The sequence below is a fragment of the Macaca mulatta genome, chromosome X (assembly GCF_049350105.2).
Source record: "Macaca mulatta isolate MMU2019108-1 chromosome X, T2T-MMU8v2.0, whole genome shotgun sequence".
In the NCBI taxonomy this organism is placed as follows: domain Eukaryota; kingdom Metazoa; phylum Chordata; class Mammalia; order Primates; family Cercopithecidae; genus Macaca; species Macaca mulatta.
The window spans coordinates 24276951-24297812 of NC_133426.1; the positions used below are offsets into that span (position 1 = coordinate 24276951).

Below are 20862 nucleotides of genomic sequence, written 5' to 3' on the forward strand. Positions count from 1 at the left end.
GAAGAGGATGTGTGTCTCAGGGGGATATGTGGGAATTCCCTGTGTTTTCCATTGAATTTGGTGTGAACCTAAAAATTCTTTAAAAATAAAGTCTATTTTGTTTTAAAAAGGCAGGCTGGTATTATGAAAGAACATCGAATTGAGAGTCAGGAGACCTGGATTCGAATCCAGACTGCCATTTACAAGTTGTATAAACTTAAATTATTTTAACCTTTCTCTGTCTTAGGTCACTCACCTGTAAAATGAGGATAATATTCATCCATCATGTTCACTGTGAAGAGACAACATAAGTGCTTTCACAGAGCACACAATAGGTGCTCAAAAAAAAGGTTAACTGAGAATCAAGAGAGAAGGAGGAAGAAAATACAAGGAGAGCGGGATACTATACCCCTGTCAAATGGTGACAGAGGTATTTTGTAACAAGATCCACTAGTTAGGGAGACATATCTTTTTTTCTCATCTATTCCACTCTACTTTGGATTTTGGCTGTATCATATTATGATTTAATAAAGTGTCCATTATTAAATTACTCAGAAAACTACCCTTGCCTAGTTCTAGTGTTCTATAGCAGCTGTTGAGAAGGAATGCGATTTGGGATAGGTTTGGTTGTTATTTTTGTTGATTTTAATGTATTTAATACATGTTTGTTGTGAACCTGAACAGTGACTGTTAGTTATGCTGGGCACTGGGGATGAAGCAGTGAGTACACAAGACTTGGTCCCAGCCCTGCCAAGGTTTAAGTCTAGTGTAGAAGACAGGCATTGATCAAACTATAACAAAGTGGAGAGTTACAGTGGGAAGTAGAGAGAATCGAGAAAACATATGGCAAGGAGAAGGAATTGACTTTATGGTCAGGGAAGGCCTCCCTTTATGTTTAAGTGATGATTACACTGAGATCTGAGGCATTAGCTGGAGAGAATAGGGAGTTAGGTTAGAGAGGGTTAGGGGAGGACAGTGATTTTCACACCTGAGGTGCATCAGAATTACCCGCAGGTGGCCGGGCGCGGTGCCTCATGCCTGTAATCCTAGCATTTTGGGAGGCGGAGGTGGGCAGATTGCCTGAGTTCAGGAGTTCGAGACCAGCCTGGGCAACATGGCGAAACCCCATCTCTACTAAAAATACAAAAAATTAGCTAGGCATCGTGGTGCGCACCTGTAATCCCAGCTACTCAGGAGGCTGAGGCACGAGAATTGCTTGAACCCAGGAGACAGAGGTTTCAATGAGCCAAGATCATGCCACTGCACTCCAGCCTGGGTGACAGAGTGAGAGTCTGTCTCAAAGAAAAAAAAAATTACCTGGAGGGCTTGCATATTAGTTAACTGTTGCTGCATAACGAATTATCCAGAAACTTAGCAGTTGGAAACCACAAACACTTATTACAACAAACTGAGGATTTCTGGGGGTCAGGAGCCCAGGAGCTGCTTAGTTGAGTGGTTCTGACTCAGGGTCTCTCTCAAGATTACAATGAGGTGTCAATCAAGGTGTTGGCTAGAGCTTTGTCATCTCAAGGCTCCACAGGGGGAGGATCATAGGAAAGAGAGAGAGACAGAGACAGAGAGAGAGATGGGGGGAGGGAGAGAGGTAGGGAGGCAGGGAGCATTAGTACAGTACATTTGCTATAATTCATGAACCAATAGTCTATACTTTATTCAGAATGCCTTAGTTTTACCTAATATCCCTTTGTCCATTTATTTTAGAATATTTTATTCATTTTAGCTAGAATGATTGCCTATATTTACCTTATTTTTTAAATTTCTTTTTCTTTTTTTTTTTTTTTTGAGATGGAGTGTCACTCTGTTGCCCAGGCTAGAGTGCAATAGCGCGATCTCGGCTTACTGCAACCTCTGCCTCCAGGGTTCAAGCGATTCTACTGCCTCAGCCTCCCAAGTACCTGGGATTACAGGCACCCACCATCATGACCGGCTAATTTTTTTTATCTTTAGTAGAGACGGGGTTTCACCATGTTGGCCAGGCTGGTCTCGAACTCCTGACCTCAGGTGATCCACCTGCCTCAGCATCCCAAAGTGTTGGGATTACAGGCATGAGCCACCGCGTCTGACCTATTTTTAAAATTTCTAGTTATATTTTTAAATGACAATAATTGTACATATTCATGAGGTTACACAGTGATCAGATCAGGGTAATTAGCATATTCATCATCTCAGACATTTACCATTTCCTTGTGTTGGGAACTTCAATATTCTCCTTCTAACTATTTGAAACTATATAATACATTGTTTTAACTATAGTCACCCTACAGTGCTATAGAACACTAGAACTTATTCCTCCTGTATAGCTATAATTTTGTATCCTTTAACAAATCTCTCCCTATTCTAATATCCTTTAAAAATGTTTTAAATGACACATAATAATTGTACATATTTATGGGGTATATAGTGACATTTTGATACATACAATGTAGAGTGGTCAAATCAGGATGATTATCATATCCATCACCGCAAACATTCATCATTACTAATATCCTTTTTTTCTGTTCCAGAATCCCAACCAGGATAGTACATTATATTTAGTTGTCATATCTCCTTAGGCTCTTCTTGGCTGTGACAGTTTCTCAGGCTTTCCTTGTTTTGAATGCCCTTGATAGTTTTGAGGAGTACTGATCAGGTATTTTGTAGGACCCCAGTCTCTGAAATGAGATCTCATCACTTCTGGCCACACTCTTCTTTGTTAGAAGCATGAGCTAAGTCTAACCCACATTCAAGTGGAGAGGAATTAAGCTCCATCTCTTGAGGAGTATCAGATAATTTGTGGCCATATCTTTAAGACCCTCATTGCTTGCTAAAACGCAGATCTGCTTCAGTAGGGCTGCAGTGCCGTCCAAGAGTTTGCATTTCTTTTTTTTTTTTCTTGTTTTTTTTTTTTTTTCTTTTTTTTGAGACGGAGTTTCGCTCTTGCTGCTCAGTCTGGAGTGCAATGGTGCAATCTTGGCTCACTGCAACCTCTACCTCCTGGGTTCAAGCGATTCTCCTGCCTCAGCCTCCCTAGTAGCTGGCATTACAGGCATGTGTCACCACACCCTGCTAATTTTGTATTTTTAGTAGAGATGGGGTTTCTCCATCTTGGTCAGGCTGGTCTCGAACTCCCGACCTCGGCGATCCACCTGCCTCGGTCTCCCAAAGTGCTGGGATTACAGGCAAGAGCTACTGCGCCTGGCCTGATCTGATCTTTTCTTTTTTTTTTATTTTTTATTTTTTATTTTTGAGACGGAGTCTTGCTTTGTGGCCCAGGATGGAGTGCAATGGTGCAATCTCGGCTCACTGCAACCACTGCCTCCAGGGTTTAAGCAATTCTCCTGCCTCAGCCTCCCAAGTAGCTGGGATTACAGGTGTGCGCCACCACGCCCGGCTAACTTTTGTATTTTTGGTAGAGACGTGTTTTCACCGTGTTAGCCAGGCTGGTCTCGATCTTCTGACCTCGTGATCCGCCCGCCTTGGACTCCCAAAGTGCTGGGATTACAGGTGGGAGCCACCATGCCCAGCCTCTTTTTTTTTTTTTTTGGAGACTGGATCTCACTTTGTCACCCAGGCTGGTTTGCAGTGGTGCAATCTTGGCTCACTGCAGCCTCCACTTCCTGAGCTCAAGCTATCCTCCCATCTCAGCCCTCCAAGCAGCTAGGACTATAGGAGCACACCACCATGCCCTGCTAATATTTTTGTATTTTTAGTAGAGACGGCGTTTTGCCATGTTGCCCAGGCTGGTCTCCAACTCCTGAGCTCAAGCCACCTGCCCACCTCTGCCTCCCAAAGTGCTAGGATTAGACGGGGGTGAACCACTGCGCCCGCCCCAAGAGTTTGCATTTCTAACAAGTTCTCAGGTGATGCTGCTGCCGCAGGTCCAGGGATTTCACTTTTGAGAGCCACTGGGAGTGGGGTCTGCACAAGACCTTGGTGTGTACAAGGAGTTGAAAAAAGTTCATCAAGATCTATTTATCAACACACTGGTGTCACTTCTGGCCTCTGCAAGTTATCATGAAAGTATTAGGTAAAAATACATGCATTGCTGTACACAAGAGGTACAGTACCTTGTATTTATATTACATATGGTTTATTTCATTTGACTGTCACAAATGCCAGGGAGATTAATCAGGTATCTTAATCTGACATAAAAATATCCACAACGCAGACAGGCTAGGTGACCTTAGCCTCGTCTGAGCACATTTTACATTATATCGGGCTCTTTCATATTGTTCCCAACTTCTAGGACTTTGTCACCTTTTGGAGAAGCAGAAATAAAATTAGGCACATGAAAGTTTAAATAATCAAATCAACAGAATGGATTTTAAGTAGCATTTTGTGCAGTGGAAAAGGAAGAAGTGAAACAAGCCATTTGCAAGCTCAGAAAGATCAGCGCTGTGTTGCTTAGGCTGAGAAAATCTCCCTCTCAACAAGTATCCAGCTTCTTCCTGCTCACTGACGACTGCCACCAATTACCGCTCCGCTTCCAGGTAGCCCCTGAGAAGCACTTTAGGAACCACAGGCCACTGGTCTTCTCTTTGTCTGCCCATGCACACCAACTGGATTACTTAGCTCTTCTGGTAAAGCTCCTGGTTAAAGAAGTTGTTAGTATGTCTTTTTTAATGCTTTGATTTAATTTGAATGGAAAAGACATGGTAGTCTACATACGACTACCAAGATGACCAAGATGTTCTTGAAAATCCAGAAGTCTAGAAGACCACTGGATGTCTTTTTTTTTTTTTTTTTTTTTTGAGACAGAATCTTGCTCTGTCACCCAGGCTGGAGTGCAGTGGCACAATCTCGGCTCACTGCAAGCTCCGCCTCCCTGGTTCACGCCATTCTCCTGCCTCAGCCTCCCGAGCAGCTGGGGCTACAGGGGCCCGCCACCGCGCCCGGCTAATTTTTCATACTTTTAGTAGAGCTGGGGTTTCACCATGTTAGCCAGGATGGTCTCAATTTCCTGACCTCATGATCCGCCCGCCTTCGCCTCCCAAAGTGTTGGGATTACAGGGCGTGAGCCTCTGCGCCCGGCTGATGTCTTTTACTGTGTATGTTACTTTTCTTTGCATTCAGAGTAGAGATGCAACTATTTTATTAAGCAAAGAATTGGTTGCATAAACATCCACTGAGGGCACAAAAGCTAAATAGCTACCCAGCAATAATCTCATACAGTGAGAAAACTAATCCAATCAGAGACCCGAGGAGTGGTTTCCAGTCACATTTGTACCTTTCCTTAAAGAACATTCTTCCTGTCCTTTTAGTTACATATGTTTATATTTACACATTGAAAAAAAAAAAAACAAAAAAAAAAACAAAAAAAAAACAAAAAAAAAAACAAGGTTTGGTGGAAATGGCTAAAGTAAGCGGTAGTTTATTCACTCATAATAGGAAATAACAATTTCATATACTGAGCCCTGAGTTCAAGTTCACTTTTTTTTTTTTTTTGAGAGGGGGGTTTGGGTATGTTGCCTAGGCAGATCTTGAACTTCTGGGCTCACGTGATCCTCCCACCTCTACCTGCAGGGTCGTTGGGACTATAGGTGCATGCCACCATGCCAGGCTCTCAAGTACACTTGAGATAAACAATACCCAACACTGTGTAAGCATAGACTCCTGTCCAAAAGTGGTGGTGAAGCGTGAAGGGAGCTGTCCTATGGTGGTGGTGTAGAGAAGGCGTATGAAAGAAAGTGTCAGTCACCTTACATTTGATCCTTTCCAATGGTAGTAGTGGGGGGAGGTATGAAACAGAGTCAGTGACCTTGCAATTATCCTGTCCACTGGCACTGGGGAGGTAGGGGATGTTAGTGACCCTTGACCTCACAATGGATCCCGTCCAACGGTGGTGGGGGGGGGACATGAAATGCAATTAGTGACTTAATCTTGTGAGGGAAGGAGGGGCAAGGAGCCACGAAAAAGAGAATCAGCGACCTAACAATCCAGTCCAAAGGTGTTCCAAAGGTGTTCTCTCCGGAGTGAGGCAGGGAGGTGGGGGTGGGGCTGGGCCATGAAACAGAGTCTAGTTAGGCCGTAAAATCTAAGTGTCAAGACGCAGTGAACTGCAAGTCCTCCTCCCTGAAAAGGCGCCTGCGGTTGAGAAGGGTCTTGAGCAGCTCGGAGGATCGGATTCCGGTCTCCCGGCCTCTTCCCAGTCCGCGGGCACCTCGGCTACCTTTCGGCAGTGGAGAACTCAGCCAGGGGCGGAGCCGAGAGCGGCTGCACTTGCCGGGCTGGGCTGAGTTCCACGAGCCAGAGAGCTGGGGCTCTGGCGCCGCGCCGGGACAAAAAAAGAAACGTCACAGAGGCGGCGGCGGCCAATCAGTGGAGGGCGCGCGCGGCCGCGTGCCCCTCGCGCTCTTCGCCGCCCCTCGCGCGCCGCGTACGTGCAGCAACCGACTCCGCCCAGCGAGGCGGAGCCTAGGGAAGCCGCGGGCGGCCGGCCGCGGTCCGGGAGCTGTTGCTGCTGCTGCGGCGGCTGCACCGGCGGCACCGAGGCCGAGATCGAGGTCGGGGTGCGCGCTTAGCAAACGTGCCTTATCCCTGCGGCTTGGCTGCGCCAGCCCTTGCGGCTACCCGGGCGTCTAGGCTGGTCTGTGCGCCGCCTCGGCGAGGATGCGGCTGTTCCGGTGGCTGCTGAAGCAGCCGGTGCCCAAGCAGATCGAGCGCTACTCGCGCTTCTCGCCGTCGCCGCTCTCCATCAAACAGTTCCTGGACTTCGGTGAGTACGGGGCCAAGGGTTCCCATGGGCCCGGGGCCGCCGCCATTCAGGCTGCCACCCCAGATCTCCGCAGCTTCGGGGTAAAGTCCGTGGGAACCGCAGGCGGGGCTAGGGGATATCCGGGGGGCTCTCCTGAGGCTCGGTTTTCGGGGCGTGGAGGGGCAGGGCCTGGCCCCCTCGCACCCAGCCTGGGACTTACCCAGAGACACAGAAACGGCGTCTCATTGCAGGACCCTCATCGCAGGCGAGACTCCCCAAACCTGCCATCGTTAGCTTCACATCTACTTGACACAAACCTCACAGCCCTTAAAACTTCAGAACGAGACGTGGGTGGCTTTTTAATGTTTTTATTTTTAGATTTATTTTTTTTTTTGGTTGGGTAAGAACTGTTTAGAAATACCTTGAGGTTGAATAAATTATGCAACGGCATTTTTTCCCTTTTCTGCTCTAAGGTGTTGCTGTGTGGCTGGAGTGGCAGGACTCGAACTGTTGTCTTCATCAGGTTATGTTAAAGCAGTTAGAGGCCTGCACTGCAGACGCCTTAGATGCTTGGGAAGAGCGGACGCCTGGGTTCGTAGCATCAGAGCAGGGTCTAATACAACTCTGGCTTTAGTGCCAGCACCTTTCGTTTCTCTTCTCCATTGGTGTCCCACCCACATTTCCCCGTCCGGTGGGCTGGTGGGCGGCTTTCACGGATTGAGGTGGGACCAAAGAAGATCCGGGTTCCCAGCCTGCCTCAGGCCTAGCTGAGATGGGAATAGATTCCACCACCTTCTGTTAACTGGATCATGTTTCCCCAGAAAACGAAGGAGCTGGTTGTGAAACACCTAAAAGTAAAACGCGTGCATTGAGGTATCAGAATGGAACTCAGCATCCCTGAAGGAAAATAAATCCAGCAGCAAAGATGTTCTAAGCTCTCGAGGGGAAATTGTGGGGTGTCTGTTAATTTAATGAATTTTGTGTAAATGTCAAGGGTGTCAGTGATAGTGTCAGTTGGGCATAAAAACTAAAGTGCCAAGGAGGTAGAACATTTGAGGAAGACCTGATATGCAAAAAGTGATGTCCATACTTTTTTTTTTTTTTTTTTGAAAAGCTAGGATAGGAAGAGAGGAATAGGTTAAAGTTGAGACCAAATTAAAATTTTAGAAACCAATTTGCCAGAGAATGATGATGAAAGTCAAAGTTCAATGAGACATTGATCTTTGTGTCTTAAAACTTCACTCCCAAAAGCTGTTGGTAGTTTTACTTACCGTCTTGAGAACTGTAGAGGTTTGAGGCAGTTTCTGACTTTGGAGTTTAGGAAGTGTTGCTGTTGCTATAAATATAGGCACGTTTTCCATCTTTTAGGTTTAGGGAAGATTCTGAAGGTATCAGCCTTTCATTAGTGTAAACTGAGACAGGATAATTCACAATAAAAGGAACAAAAGGAATCCAGAAACGCCCAGTTCTTCCCCCCTCAAAGTTTAAGTGATAGCTCCAATAGCCAGCCAAAATTTTGGTTAGTTGATTTCCATAGCAGCTAGTGTCTACCCGTGTTAATAGGTATTTTGGCAAGGATGTTATGTGAGCAGGAAAACCACAGTGGAGGATATTGTTATCATGGAAAACCTGTGGGGCCAGTATCTGGAAACAAATGTTCTAATTCTGGCTCTGCCACTAGCTCAGAATGTGCCCTTGACTAAGTGACCAAACCTCACTTGGGGTTCATTTTCCTCATTGATAAAATGAGTAGATTGTATCAGGCGATCTTTAAAAGCACAGCTCACCACTCTACGATTGTGATTTCAAAGGAGAAGGCATGAACTTTCTAAAAGAAAACTACCAAATCTTTTGATAGATATTTCCTATAAAAGTCTTCTGATCTATTTTGGGAGGGGTGGACGGATTCACTAAGGTCATGAGAGAAGCATAATAACTTAAGGGTTTCCTTCAAGTGCTAGATATAGTTGTAGTGGAATTTGCTAGAAGTGACAAGACTAGTTTGTAACACCCAGAGATGAATCAGGTTCTAATCAGCCTATCTTTAATGACAGGACAACTAAAAGAAGGGAGTTGTTGCAAAAAGTCCATCTCTACTTCTACTTTTCTCTTAGTTCTGTCTCTTCATAGCAGTTCTATTTTGGCAAGTAATGTGGGAGTTGGAGAATTCAGAATGGGTGTGGGATATTTTTAAGGTGAGGAGAGAGGAGGAGTGAAGAGGCTACATGCCCCTGTATGATTAGAGAAAACTGCAGGAGAGGGCCAACTCAGACGCTGAAAGCGCCAGGTAGCGGGCAGTGGATAAGTGAATGAAGCCAACGAGTGGAGGACTGTGACAAATCCCTGGTATATGGCTAGCTCCAAAGGGACAGCTGATTGGCACCAATTCAGTATATTTCAAGATAACTTTGGCATAAACAAAATAGATGGATGGATCAAGTTGGCCCACAGGCTACTAGTTTATGAACTTTATGCCTTTCTCCATGAGTACTTTACAAATGGGACATACATTTTGACTAGAGTAACTAGACAGGGACCAGAGAAAGGAGATACATAGGATATACACAATTTGTTACAACCTTGGTAAATAGGCTTTCTTATGGGAATGTACCACACATCAGTAAGTGAGATTATTTCCCGTGTTCAAAAGTGGAGGCTAAAACTGGTTGTTACTTCAGAAGCAGTGATTTTATTTTAAAGCAGGGGTTCCTGAGCCTCAGCACTCTTGCCATTTCAGGCCAGGTAATTTTGGTAGGAACTGTCTTGTGCACTGTGGGAAGTTGAGCTACATCCCAGGCCTCTACCCACTAGATGCCATGAGCACCTCCCACTCCAAGTCGTGACAACCAAACATGTCTCCAGTCATTGCCAAATGTCCCCTGGGGGAGCAAAATGTCCCCTGGACTTCTGTTGAATCACTGTTTGGAAGCGTTTACTTGAGTGGTTTTCAGGCCAGGGCCTCATACTCTGAATTTTTGTTGTAAATGATCTGGGGGTGCTAGGGGTGGAGAGCAGAACATTGGTATTTTTAGGAGATCCCCCTGTCATTCTAAAGCATATCCAGGGTTAAGCATCATTAATCAGATGATCTGTCTGATCTACTGGCCCCCTTTCATCTATGTGCAGTATTTTTCTCTATGCTTTTTAAAATAATGAAAGTTTCTTGAACTCCATCTTGACTTGAAATATAGCCTGCCACACAGTTAGCAAATATAGCAAGAATAACAAGTGTTCTAAATGGATTTTTAATTTATAATGGCAATAGTACATTCCAAATGGTGGCATTTTTAAAAATGAGATTTTTATTTTGGGCCTAAGATTACAGCCACATGGTTCCAAATTCAGAAGGTGCAAAAGGACACAGAAAAGCCTACTTCCCACTTGTGCCCACTGGCCTCCCCTTTTTTTGCATAAATGACAGTTTATACCTTTGTCTGTACCTTGTTTTTTGATCTTAATACCTTAGAAACAGACCTTTGTATATCTGTACCTGCAGAACTTTGTTTTTCCTTTTTATGTCTTCTGAGAATTTGGTTATATGAATGTACTAGAATTTATTAGCCAACTTTCCCTATTGATGGCTACAATTAATAGGTTGTTTCTAGTCTTTGCTATGGCAACCTGCCCTCCAGTGAATTATTATACGCATTGTCATTTCATGCATGTCCGGGTGTATATATAGGACAGATTCCTAAACGTGAGATTGCTACATCAGCAGGTATGTGCATTTGTAATTTTGACGAACATTGTCAATTGCTTTCCATAAAGGTTGTCTGTTTTCCCCCTCGCTAGAAGTTTCTGAGAGTACCTATCTTCCTATGCCTTCACCACATTATTGTCAAACTTTTGATTGGTAAAAAAAATGGTATATCTAGATAGAATTTTTTTCTCCTTGATTAAAGATGTCTTTATTTTAGTTTTTTATTATGGAATTAAAAAAAAAAAAAAACTTAGGCGGGTGCCTGTAATTCCAGTGCTTTGAGAGGCCAAGACAGACGATGGCTTGAGATCGGGAGTTTGAGGTCAGCCCTGGGCAACATAGCGAGATCCTGTCTCTTAAAAAAAAAAAAATTAGCCAGGAGTGGTGGTGTCACACACCTGGGGTCTTAGCTACTCAGGAGGCTGAGACAGGAGGATGGCTTGAGCCCAGATTGAAGCTGCAGTGAACTGTGTTTGTGCCACTGCACTCCAGCCTGGGGGGATGCACATTTATAGGTAAATACATACATAAATTTTATTGTGTATAATTAAGGTATACAACATGATGTTATGAGATACATATAGTTAAAAGGTTACTACAGTGAAACAAATGAACATATCTATCATCTCACTTAGTCACCCTTTTTTATTTTTGTGGCAAGGTCAGCTAAAATCTACTCATTTAGCATGAATCCCATATACAGTACAATTTTATTATCTATTATATATTCTTCATGTTGTGCAATAGATCTCTAGACCTTAAACATTTACAGAAGTAGAGAGAATAGAATGATGAACTCCTGGGTTTGTTTTATTGATATCCATGTGCTGTTTGTCTGTAGATGTTGTATGTGTGGTCTGTTAGATTTTCTTATCAATGTCATGGTTGTTTCAAAAAGATAAATTTTTGTTTTCAAGAAGATAAATTTTTTTCTTTTTCTATGCTAAGACTAATTTATCTTTTGAATTATCTGTTTTTTAAAGATTTGGTAGAACTTCATATGAAAGTGTTTAAACCTGTATGTTTTGGGGAATTTTGCTCTCTGACAGCTTTCTCTATTCTGTGTTATTGATCTCTGTAGATTTTCTGTCTCTTCTAGAGTCTATTTTGATATATTTTTCTTGAAAATTATCCTACTTGGTCAGGCTCGGTGGCTTACGCCTGTAATCCCAGCGTGGGATTTTGGGAGGCCAAGGCAGGTGGATCATATGAGGTCGGGAGTTTGAGACCAGCCTGGCCAACATGGTGAAACCCCATCGCTACTAAAAATACAAAAATTAGCCGGGCATAGTGGTGGACACCTGTAATCCCAGCTACTGGGGAGGCTGAGGCAGGAGAATTGCTTGAACCCAGGAGGCGGGGGTTGTAGTGAGCCAAGATCATGCCCTTGCCCTCCAGCCTGGGTGACAAGAGTGAAACTGCATCTCAAAAAAAAAAAATAAAATAAAATAAAATAAAATAAAATTATCCTACTCATTGAGGTTTTTAAGTCAGTTTGGATAGCTGAGATAGTTGTCATTGAACAGTCTTAATTTTCCCTGTGACATTTGTCCCCCCTTCTTCTTAAGTTAGTTGTTTTTTATTTGGTTGGATTTATTAGTTTTATGACTTTTGTTATCTAGTTTATTGTCTGATTTAACTTTAATAATTCCCTCTGATCTCAGGTTTATTTTGCTCTTTTAAAAATTAGGTGCTTTCTGTTCTCACTCACAAGTGGGAGTTGAACAATGAGAACACATTGACACAGGGAGAGGAACATCACACACCAGGGCCTGTCAGGAGGTTGGCGGGTAGAGGAGGGATAGCATTAGGAGAAATACCTAATGTGGATGACAAGTTGATGGGTGCAGCAAACCACCATGGCATGTGTATACCTATGTAACAAACCTGTATGTTCTGCACATGTACCCCAGAACTTAAAGTATAAGAAAATAAAATTAAATGCTTTCTTCTTTGTTTTGTTTATTTCAGTGTTTAAGGTTAGTTATTCCTCTGAGCACTGCTTTAGCAGCTGATGTGTGTGTATTTGGTCCTTTTTCTCTTAGCTCTTCTGCATCTTCAGGTTTTTATTTTCCTATGAATGAAGAGTTGTTTGAGGGAGTTTAAAAATTTCCAGTGAAGATGCATTCTGTATTTTAATTTTATTTATGTCTAGTTTTGTTGCATTGTGATTACAGACTGTTGTCTGAATTATTCTCTAATTTATTGATGTTAACTTTTGTTTTCTGTGAGTGTTCTTTGGGCAGCAAAAAAAAGGTTATACTCTCTTCTCAGGTTGCAGAGTGTGATATATCAGCTCTGTAATATGATGTAATTTAGGTTTTGTGTAACTTTACTTTTTTTATCCACCTGATTTGTCATGGATCAAACACAAGAGAAGTTAAAGCCTCCTAATAATGATTCTCTTTCTCCATATAGCTCCTATAGATTTTGCTTTATGACTATCAATGTTATGTTTGATGCTTATTAACTCATGTCCTCGTTGTGAGATATGCCCATTAGCATTAGAGTGCTGCCCTTTTACTAGTTGAAGGCTTTTTGGCCTGGATTCATCCTTATTTGACATTGAGATCTAGTTCCCTATTTTCTTGTTTATATTTCCTGGGATGGCATTGCCATCCTTTTATTTTCAGTTTTTCTGAATTACTTTGCTCTAAATATGTCTCTAAATGTAGTGTAAAGTTGGGTTTTGCTTTGTGAATGAATCTTTTTCATGCGGTAAGTTTAACCTATTTATACTTACTGATATGATAGATCTGTCATCTGTAATGGTCCGCATTTGTAATGTTCTGTTGCTTTCTGTTTTTAATACCTCAGTTTTCCTATGTTATATATTTGCTTTGTTTTGCCATATTTATTTTAATAAATAGCTAGGCTTGAATTTTTGGTTCTAGTGGTTATCTTTATAGTTATTACTTTATTTCTATAGACCTTTGTCCCATATGGGTCACTACCTGTCAGCTATGAGACCTTTGAGCACTTGAAATGTGGTCGAAAAACTGAATTGACTCAATTTAAATTTAAAACGGATACTTGATTCAGTTAATTTTTACATCTGTGTGGAATATTTTGGATATGTAAACCCACTTTATCACCTGTAAATTTTATGAAATCTCTTTATAGGTCAATTATTTTTGATAGAAATTTAGCCTCTGAATTGAGATGTGCTTTCAGTATAAAATACACACTGGATTTCAAAGACTTAATGTAAAAATCGTAAAATATCAGTACATCTTATATTGATTGCATGTTGAAATGGTAATATTTTAGATATGTTGGGTTAAATGGAATATTATCAAAAACTTTATTTCTTTTTTATGTTGTGGCTACTAGGACATTTTAAATTATATATATATGGCTCACATGTTTCTTTTGTTTGTTTGTTTGAGACGGAGTTTCACTCTTGTTGCCCAGGCTGGAGTGCAATGGCGCGATCTTGGCTCACCACAACCTCCGCCTCCCAGGTTCAAGCAATTCTCCTGCCTCTAAGTAGCTGGGATTACAGGCATGCGCCTCCATGCCCAGCTAATTTTGTATTTTTAGTAGAGACAGGGTTTCTCCATGTTGGTCAGGCTGGTCTTGAACTCTCGACCTCAGGTGATCCGCCCTCCTCAGCCTCCCAAAGTGCTAGGATTACAGGCGTGAGCCACCGTGCCCGGCCTGGCTCACATATTTCTATTGGACAGTGTGGCTTCAGATAAATATATGTTAATTCCTTATTGGGAGCAGTGAAAACATCACATTTTAATGTTCAGAATAAACATTTATTGAATTTATTTATTTATTTATTTATTTACTTACTTAGTTATTTGAGACAGGGTCTTGCTGTGTCGCCCAGGTTGGAGTAGTGGTGTGGTCTTGGCTCACTGCAACCTCTGCCTCTCAGGTTCAGGTAATTCTCCTGCCTCAGCCTCCCGAGTAGCTGGGATTATAGGCGTCTGCCATCACACCTGGCTAATTTTTGTATTTTTAGTAGAGATGGTATTTTTCCATGTTGCTCAGGCTGGTCTCGAACTCCTGACCTCAGGTGATCCACCCGCCTCTGCCTCCCAAAGTGCTGGGATTACAGACATGAGTCACTGTCCCTGGCCTGAATTTATTTCCTTAAATATAACTTTCACATGTCTTGTTCCATATTTTTTTTCTGTAAACCTCTTTGGAATTTTGGATCAATTTATTGTTTTTCACTGGCAGTTAATATTATGGTGGCTCCTTGTTATATTTGCCCAAATTTGAGTTCTCTTTCCCTTAAGCAGTTGTGATAAATTAAAAATTCTCTTAATTATATAAGAAAAGGAGAAGTTGGACTATTATGGCATAAAGATAGAACCTTCTGAATGTTGAATGAGTTGGTAGGAAATGATTCACATTTTCTTTTGGACTTGCTTTTCATCTTCCAGTCTCGCCCTGTCGGCTTCTGGTTCCCGTGTTAACCACTTTTGTCCCCTCCCTGCAGACTGACCTCCCATTTGTTTGATTTTCCAGTTACTTTTGCACAGCCACACTTGCATTAAAGAGATTTTGCTCCTGCCTCCTTTTCTTAGATTTTATCCTCATTGTCTCTTTCCAAAGGACAGGCACTTACCTCTTCTTTGTAACCTCTCACAGCTTCCTCAGCTCAGCTTGCTTTGCAGAGTGGGTGCTACATGAATGGCAACTACTGATGGCATGCCTGACTCCATATTGAGGTTATTAAACATTATGTCACTTTCATTTAGTCAGTTATATAAGGTTATTTATTTATTTTATTTATTTATTTTGAGACGGAGTCTCACTGTGTCGCCCAGGCTGGAGTGCAGTGGTGCCATCTCGGCTCACTGCAACCTCCGCCTACTGGGTTCAAGCAGTTCTCGTGCCTCAGCCTCCTGAGTACCTGGGACTACGGGCATGCGCCACCACACCTGGCTAATTTTTGTATTTTTAGTAGAGACGGGGTTTCACTGTCTTGGCCAGGCTGGTCTCGAACTCCTGATTTCAGGTGATCCACCTGCCTCTGCCTTCCAAAGTGTTGGGATTACAGACGTGAGCCACTGTGCCCAGCCAAGTTTAAACTTCCATAGTGTCCCCACATGTAAATATAGCACCTCTCAAATAAAACCATCAGAAAGCAGATTGTCTGACAGCCCTGCCATCTTTTTACAAAACTTCATATTTTGATTTCTGTCATAATCACACTGGCTCTGTGAACCTCAGAGCCTTTAGCTCTTAGAAGGTAGCGGCCAGTTTCCCCATTCTTACTATTCTTAAAGTTTAAGGGCCCAGCCATCTTCTGTTCCTTTAGAAAGTATTTTAAGATACTTTGGAGATACTTTGGTTCCAAATGACTCCCTTTGCAAAGTCTTGTTTTTTTAAGTCATTTTGTTCCTCGAAGTCTGATCACCACTGGGGACAACAGTGATTGCGTTCTTGGAGAAAATGAAAAGGTTTTTTAAAAAATTATGTTAGGAAAAGGGAAAAACAATCTTGTTGTGCTTCTGAGTGTGTTTATTTTGTACCTTTACATATGTAAATGACCGATTTTTTTTTTTTTCCTGTAAGCAGTAGTTTTTCTACTACAAGGTGTCACCAGGAATTAGACCAACCTGTTTGGAGAAAGGAACCAACTATTCCAAAGTAAAGGGGAAGAGAAAAATTTAGTTGAGGGTAAAGATATCTAACTTGGCTTATTGCATCTTGACCAGCTTTTAAATTTAAATAAAGAATTGGTCCAGGCACTGCGGCTAATGCCTGTAATCCCAGCATTTTGGGAGGCTGAGGCAGGAGGATCACTTGAGTCCAGGAGTTTGAGACTAGCCTGGGCAACACAGTGAGACCCCTGTCTCTACAAAAAAAATTAGCCAGGCATAGTGGTGCACCCCTGTGGTCCCAGCTACATGGGAAGCTGAGGTGGGAGGATCCCTTGAGCCTGGGAGGTTGAGGCTGCAGTGAGCTGTGATCGTGTCACTGCACTCCAGCCTGGATGATAGAGCAAGACCATGTCTCAAAAAAAGAAGGAGGGAGGGAAGTAGAAACGGAAGGAAAGAAGGGAGGAAAGGAAGGAAAGAAGGAGGAAGTGAGAGCTTTTTGGGCCTTTAAGATCTGATAAGGCTGCATTTTAACATGACGTGGTTTACCTGGCTCTGGGGCAGCTCTCAGGCACCAAAGTCACAGCTCTGGCCTCACTGTCTTTGTAGCACTTACGTTTTGTGTGCGTTTGAAAGTGGAGACAGCTGCAGTTACTGACCTATTGATAGTTGGGTGGTTTCCTCCCATTAAGCTTTTGGAAAATTGATCAGACTGTTGGCAAGATTTGGGAAACCTTGGTTTTGTTACTGGATGGAATCTGAAAATATCACTGCTTTTTCTTTTCCTTTATATATATAGGCATTCCATTATTTTACTTCCATGGTGATCTGATTTTAGAGTTGGGCAAATCCTTTTATTTTAGGAATACCCTGGTCTAAGAATGTCAACCTATAGCCTGAGGGCTGGCCACCTGTTTTTTTTTTCCTAATTAATAGACTGTTTTTTAAAAAGTACAGTCTGTCCTCCGTATCTGTGGGTTCCATATCCATGGATTCAATCAACCTCAGATAGAAAATATTCAGAAAAAAACTTCCACAAAATTCCAAAAAGCAAAATTTGAATTTGCCTCCTATTGAATACTATGTTGAATCCATGTAAATGAAATGATGTGTAGGCCTTGTAACTAGTCTAGAGATAATTTAAAGTATATGGAAGGATGTGCATAGGTCATATGCAAATACTCTAGGCCATTTTATGTAAGGGACTTGAGTATCCATGGATTTTGATATCCAAGGGTATCCTGGAACCATTCCCCCAGAAATACTGAAAGGCAGTTTTAGGTTTACAGCAAAATTGAGCAGAAGTACAGAGTGCTCACAGAACCCCTCCCTACCCCCAAACACAGTCTCTGCCACCATCAGTATCCTGCACCAGTGTGGGACATTTGTTATAATTGATGAACCAACATTGACCCATCATTATCACCTAAAGTCCATAGTTTACATTAGGGCTCATTCTTTGTGTTGCACGCTGTGGGTTTTGACAACTCCTGTTTTTGTAAATAAAGTTTTACTGGAACACAGCCATGCTCATTCATCACATATTGTTTGTGGCTTTTGTCCATCCACAACAGCAGAATTGAGTATTGACAGAGACTATATGGCCCACAAAGCCAAAAATGTTTACTATCTGGTCCTGTACAGAAAGTTTGTTGATCCCTGTTCTAAGACAAATCAGTTCCCTCTTTAAAGAACTGAGCAGTGATTGGTTTTAATGTCCATTTAAATGGTAAAGCTCTGTTTCTCCTGTATGCTATTAACAATAAACTTTGGCTATCTGGAGTGTGACTTTTGGGGTAGTGAAGACTTTTCCAGGTAATCGGGTGGTTTACCTATAGGATATCTGTCTCAGAGTGGAATTACCATATGAAAACCTTTGACATTTTATAGCTTTAATTTATCCAGGGCTGTCAGCAAAGTTTAACTGTATCAGTTTCTCCGTAACCCTGCCAAAATGAGGTTTTTTGTTTTTTTTTTTTTTTTTTTTTTTTTGAGACAGAGTCTTGCTCTGTCGCCCAGGCTGGGGTGCAGTGGCCGGATCTCAGCTCACTGCAAGCTCCGCCTCCCGGGTTTAGACCATTCTCCTGCCTCAGCCTCCCGAGTAGCTGGGACTACAGGCGCCCGCCACCTCGCCCGGCTAGTTTTTTGTATTTTTTAGTAGAGACGGGGTTTCACCGTGTTAGCCAGGATGGTCTCGATCTCCTGACCTCGTGATCCGCCCGTCTCGGCCTCCCAAAGTGCTGGGATTACAGGCTTGAGCCACCGCGCCCGGCCCAAAATGAGGTTTTATGATTTTAATTGCATCATAGGTAACACAGGAATGAAAAGTGTTTTTTCCTTTGCTTGGGTTTTTTTTTTTTTTTTTTGTCTGCTTTTTGTTCTGTGTAAAGTGCTATTGGCCATCTTGTAACCAGAATCTGGAGATTTTATCATTTGCATAAATTCCTGTGTATATTTGGCATAGTAAGCTATTGTGCTGTGTAAGTATTGTTTCCTTTGGCAAAGTAATTATCAAAGTATAAAATTGAAGACATTTGGAAAGAATTGCTATATTACCTGTAATATAGGTAATTCATCTGTTTTTTGTGATAGCCCTTCCCGCCTTTGCCCATATATTTACATGTGTTAACATTGTATGTTGGTTTCCTTTTTATCTAGTGCACAGTCTGTGTTTTCATATGGTCAGTATCACCTATATCATTTACAGTGCTTTTATCATGGTCAGATTTGTCACCTATAGCAGAGTTTGTTCGTAGTTATTAAATCTCTCTGGAATCCATTGCCATTTTCTGATGAGCCTTTGTAGCTAACTTGTTTTTACCCTGTTCTACTGTGCAGTTGCCCAACAATTATTAAGACCTCAAGTTTTTCTCTTGAAACTTGGCTGTTTCTCTTTTATCTTGGCTGTTTCTCTTTGATCATATGCTAAGCTCTCAGAGTAGTTTGTATTTGTGGGTTCTAGTCAACACGGCAACTTTTCTGATTTTAACTAAATATCACATTTTAACTTTGTAATTTATGTTGAAATTTGGTGAGGGCAGTTCCTTATTTATTACTTTACACTTTAAATAATTTTTGCTTTTCTTGTGTACTAATTCTTCTTGATAAATTAGTCATTGTACACCTTGAATAGCATATCATCAAAAGTGTGCTAAGGGAACTGTGGGTGGGTTACATGGTGTTCTAGGGTTTCCATCTTTGTCATGTACTTGGCATTGAAACTGGCATTGAGGCCGGACTTGGTGGCTCACACCTGTAATCCCAGCACTTTGGGAGGCCAAGGTGGGCAAATCACTTGAGGTCAGGAGTTCGAGACCAGTCTGGCCAACATGGTGAAACCCCATCTCTACTAAAAAAATACAATACAAAACAAAAAATCAGCTGGGAGTGGTGGCTCACATCTGTAATCCCAGCTACTCGGGAGGCTGAGTCAGGAGAATTGTTTGAACCTGGGAGGTGGAGGTTGCAGTGAGCCAAGATCTTGCCACTGTACTCCAGCCTCTGTGACAGAACGAGACTCTGTCTCAAACAAACAAACAGACAAACAAAGGAAAAACTAGCGTTGAAGTATCTTCAGTTAGCCTATTTCGCTTTTATGGCAGGGAGGCTAGTTTACCACTATACTTGCCTTCATGGGAGAGCTGGGTTTGATTGTGACCCATGGTGGATGTCCTTCATATCCCTCAAGGAGAACCCCGTTCTTGGTCATTGTCTCATCTTAACTCTGAGATTATACCTTTTGTCATAATGAATGGCACAAAAATTATAGTAAACGATTACATTTGCACAGGTCAGCATTTATATTCCCGCTAATTGAATACTTAGGGTTCTAACTCAGTGGTATGTTATTTCCCCAAGGGTCACCTAAACAGTTGTGATTTTATTTTCATTCTTGGACTTGATCTATGATTCTACTTAACCATTTGAGTTGTACCAGTGTTGCTTTCTCTCTTACCAGGGCATGGAGGTCAGTATATAATAGTCTCACTGTTGGGAAGAAATTATCATCTCTCTAACATTTTCCCACACCATGAAGTTAAATATTTCGCCATGTGTTGCTGGCCAGAAAACAGTAGGGCCTTTTGAAATTTGTAACTTACATATATTTTCCCACAATTGTTACATTTTCATAGACCAGAGAACACTCAGGCTTCTATCTGAACCTTTTCTTGGATCTGTTCTAGTAGGGTATAATGTTTCCTTAAACTTGCTAGCAGATATTTCTTAATACCTGCCTGTGGATTTTGTATAACTTTGGTTAATTTCTCCTCCTGATTCTGCAGTTAAATAGAAAGCAAAGTGGTTATTGCTATATTACTATTCCTGCATTGGTCATGTAATGTGCTCGTGTGAGCACTTTATTTGTAATAGCCTCTTCTGGGAGGAAGCTGCTTGTCTCAGGGAGTCTCCTGTTCTCTAGAAATTGCCCTTCATGGCCAGGGTACTGCTTCTTTTGTTAGAGCTCCTTACATATTCTCTACCCTGTTATCTCTGGCCTACATACTCCTATTCCTGTTTCTTTGACCTGAGCTTGACTTCAGGGAAGCTATTGGAGAAGGAAATTAAAATGGACTCTTGGCCGGGTGCAGTGACTCACGCCTATAATAATCCCAACGCTTTGGGATGCCGAGGCAGGCAGATCACATGAGATCAGGAGTTTGAGACCAGCCTGGCAAACATGGTGAAACCCCATCTCTAATAAAATACAAAAAAAAATTAGCCAGGCATGGTGGCACTTGCCTGTAATTCTAGCTACTCAGGAGGCTGAGGCAGGAGAATTGCTTGAACCCGGGAGGCAGAGGTTGCAGTGAACCAAGATCGTGCCACTGCAGTCCAGCCTGGGCGATGGAGTGAGACTCCATCTCAAAAAAAAAAAAAAAAAAAAAAAGACTTTATATGGCACCTGAAAAAGATTCAGTAGATTCTAC

General features: G+C 42.1%; 1 protein-coding gene across 1 annotated transcript in view; it reads left to right on the forward strand.

Annotated features, from left to right (window-relative positions):
• The first annotated feature begins 6377 nt into the window (after window positions 1-6377).
• Window positions 6378-20862, forward strand: part of PDK3 (pyruvate dehydrogenase kinase 3) — a 73917-nt gene continuing 59432 nt past the window's right edge. Inside the window, exon 1 of the mRNA XM_015127111.3 lies at window positions 6378-6691. Coding sequence (XP_014982597.1) covers window positions 6586-6691 — 106 coding nt within the window. The 5' untranslated portion in view covers window positions 6378-6585. The remainder of the gene's footprint in view (window positions 6692-20862) is intronic.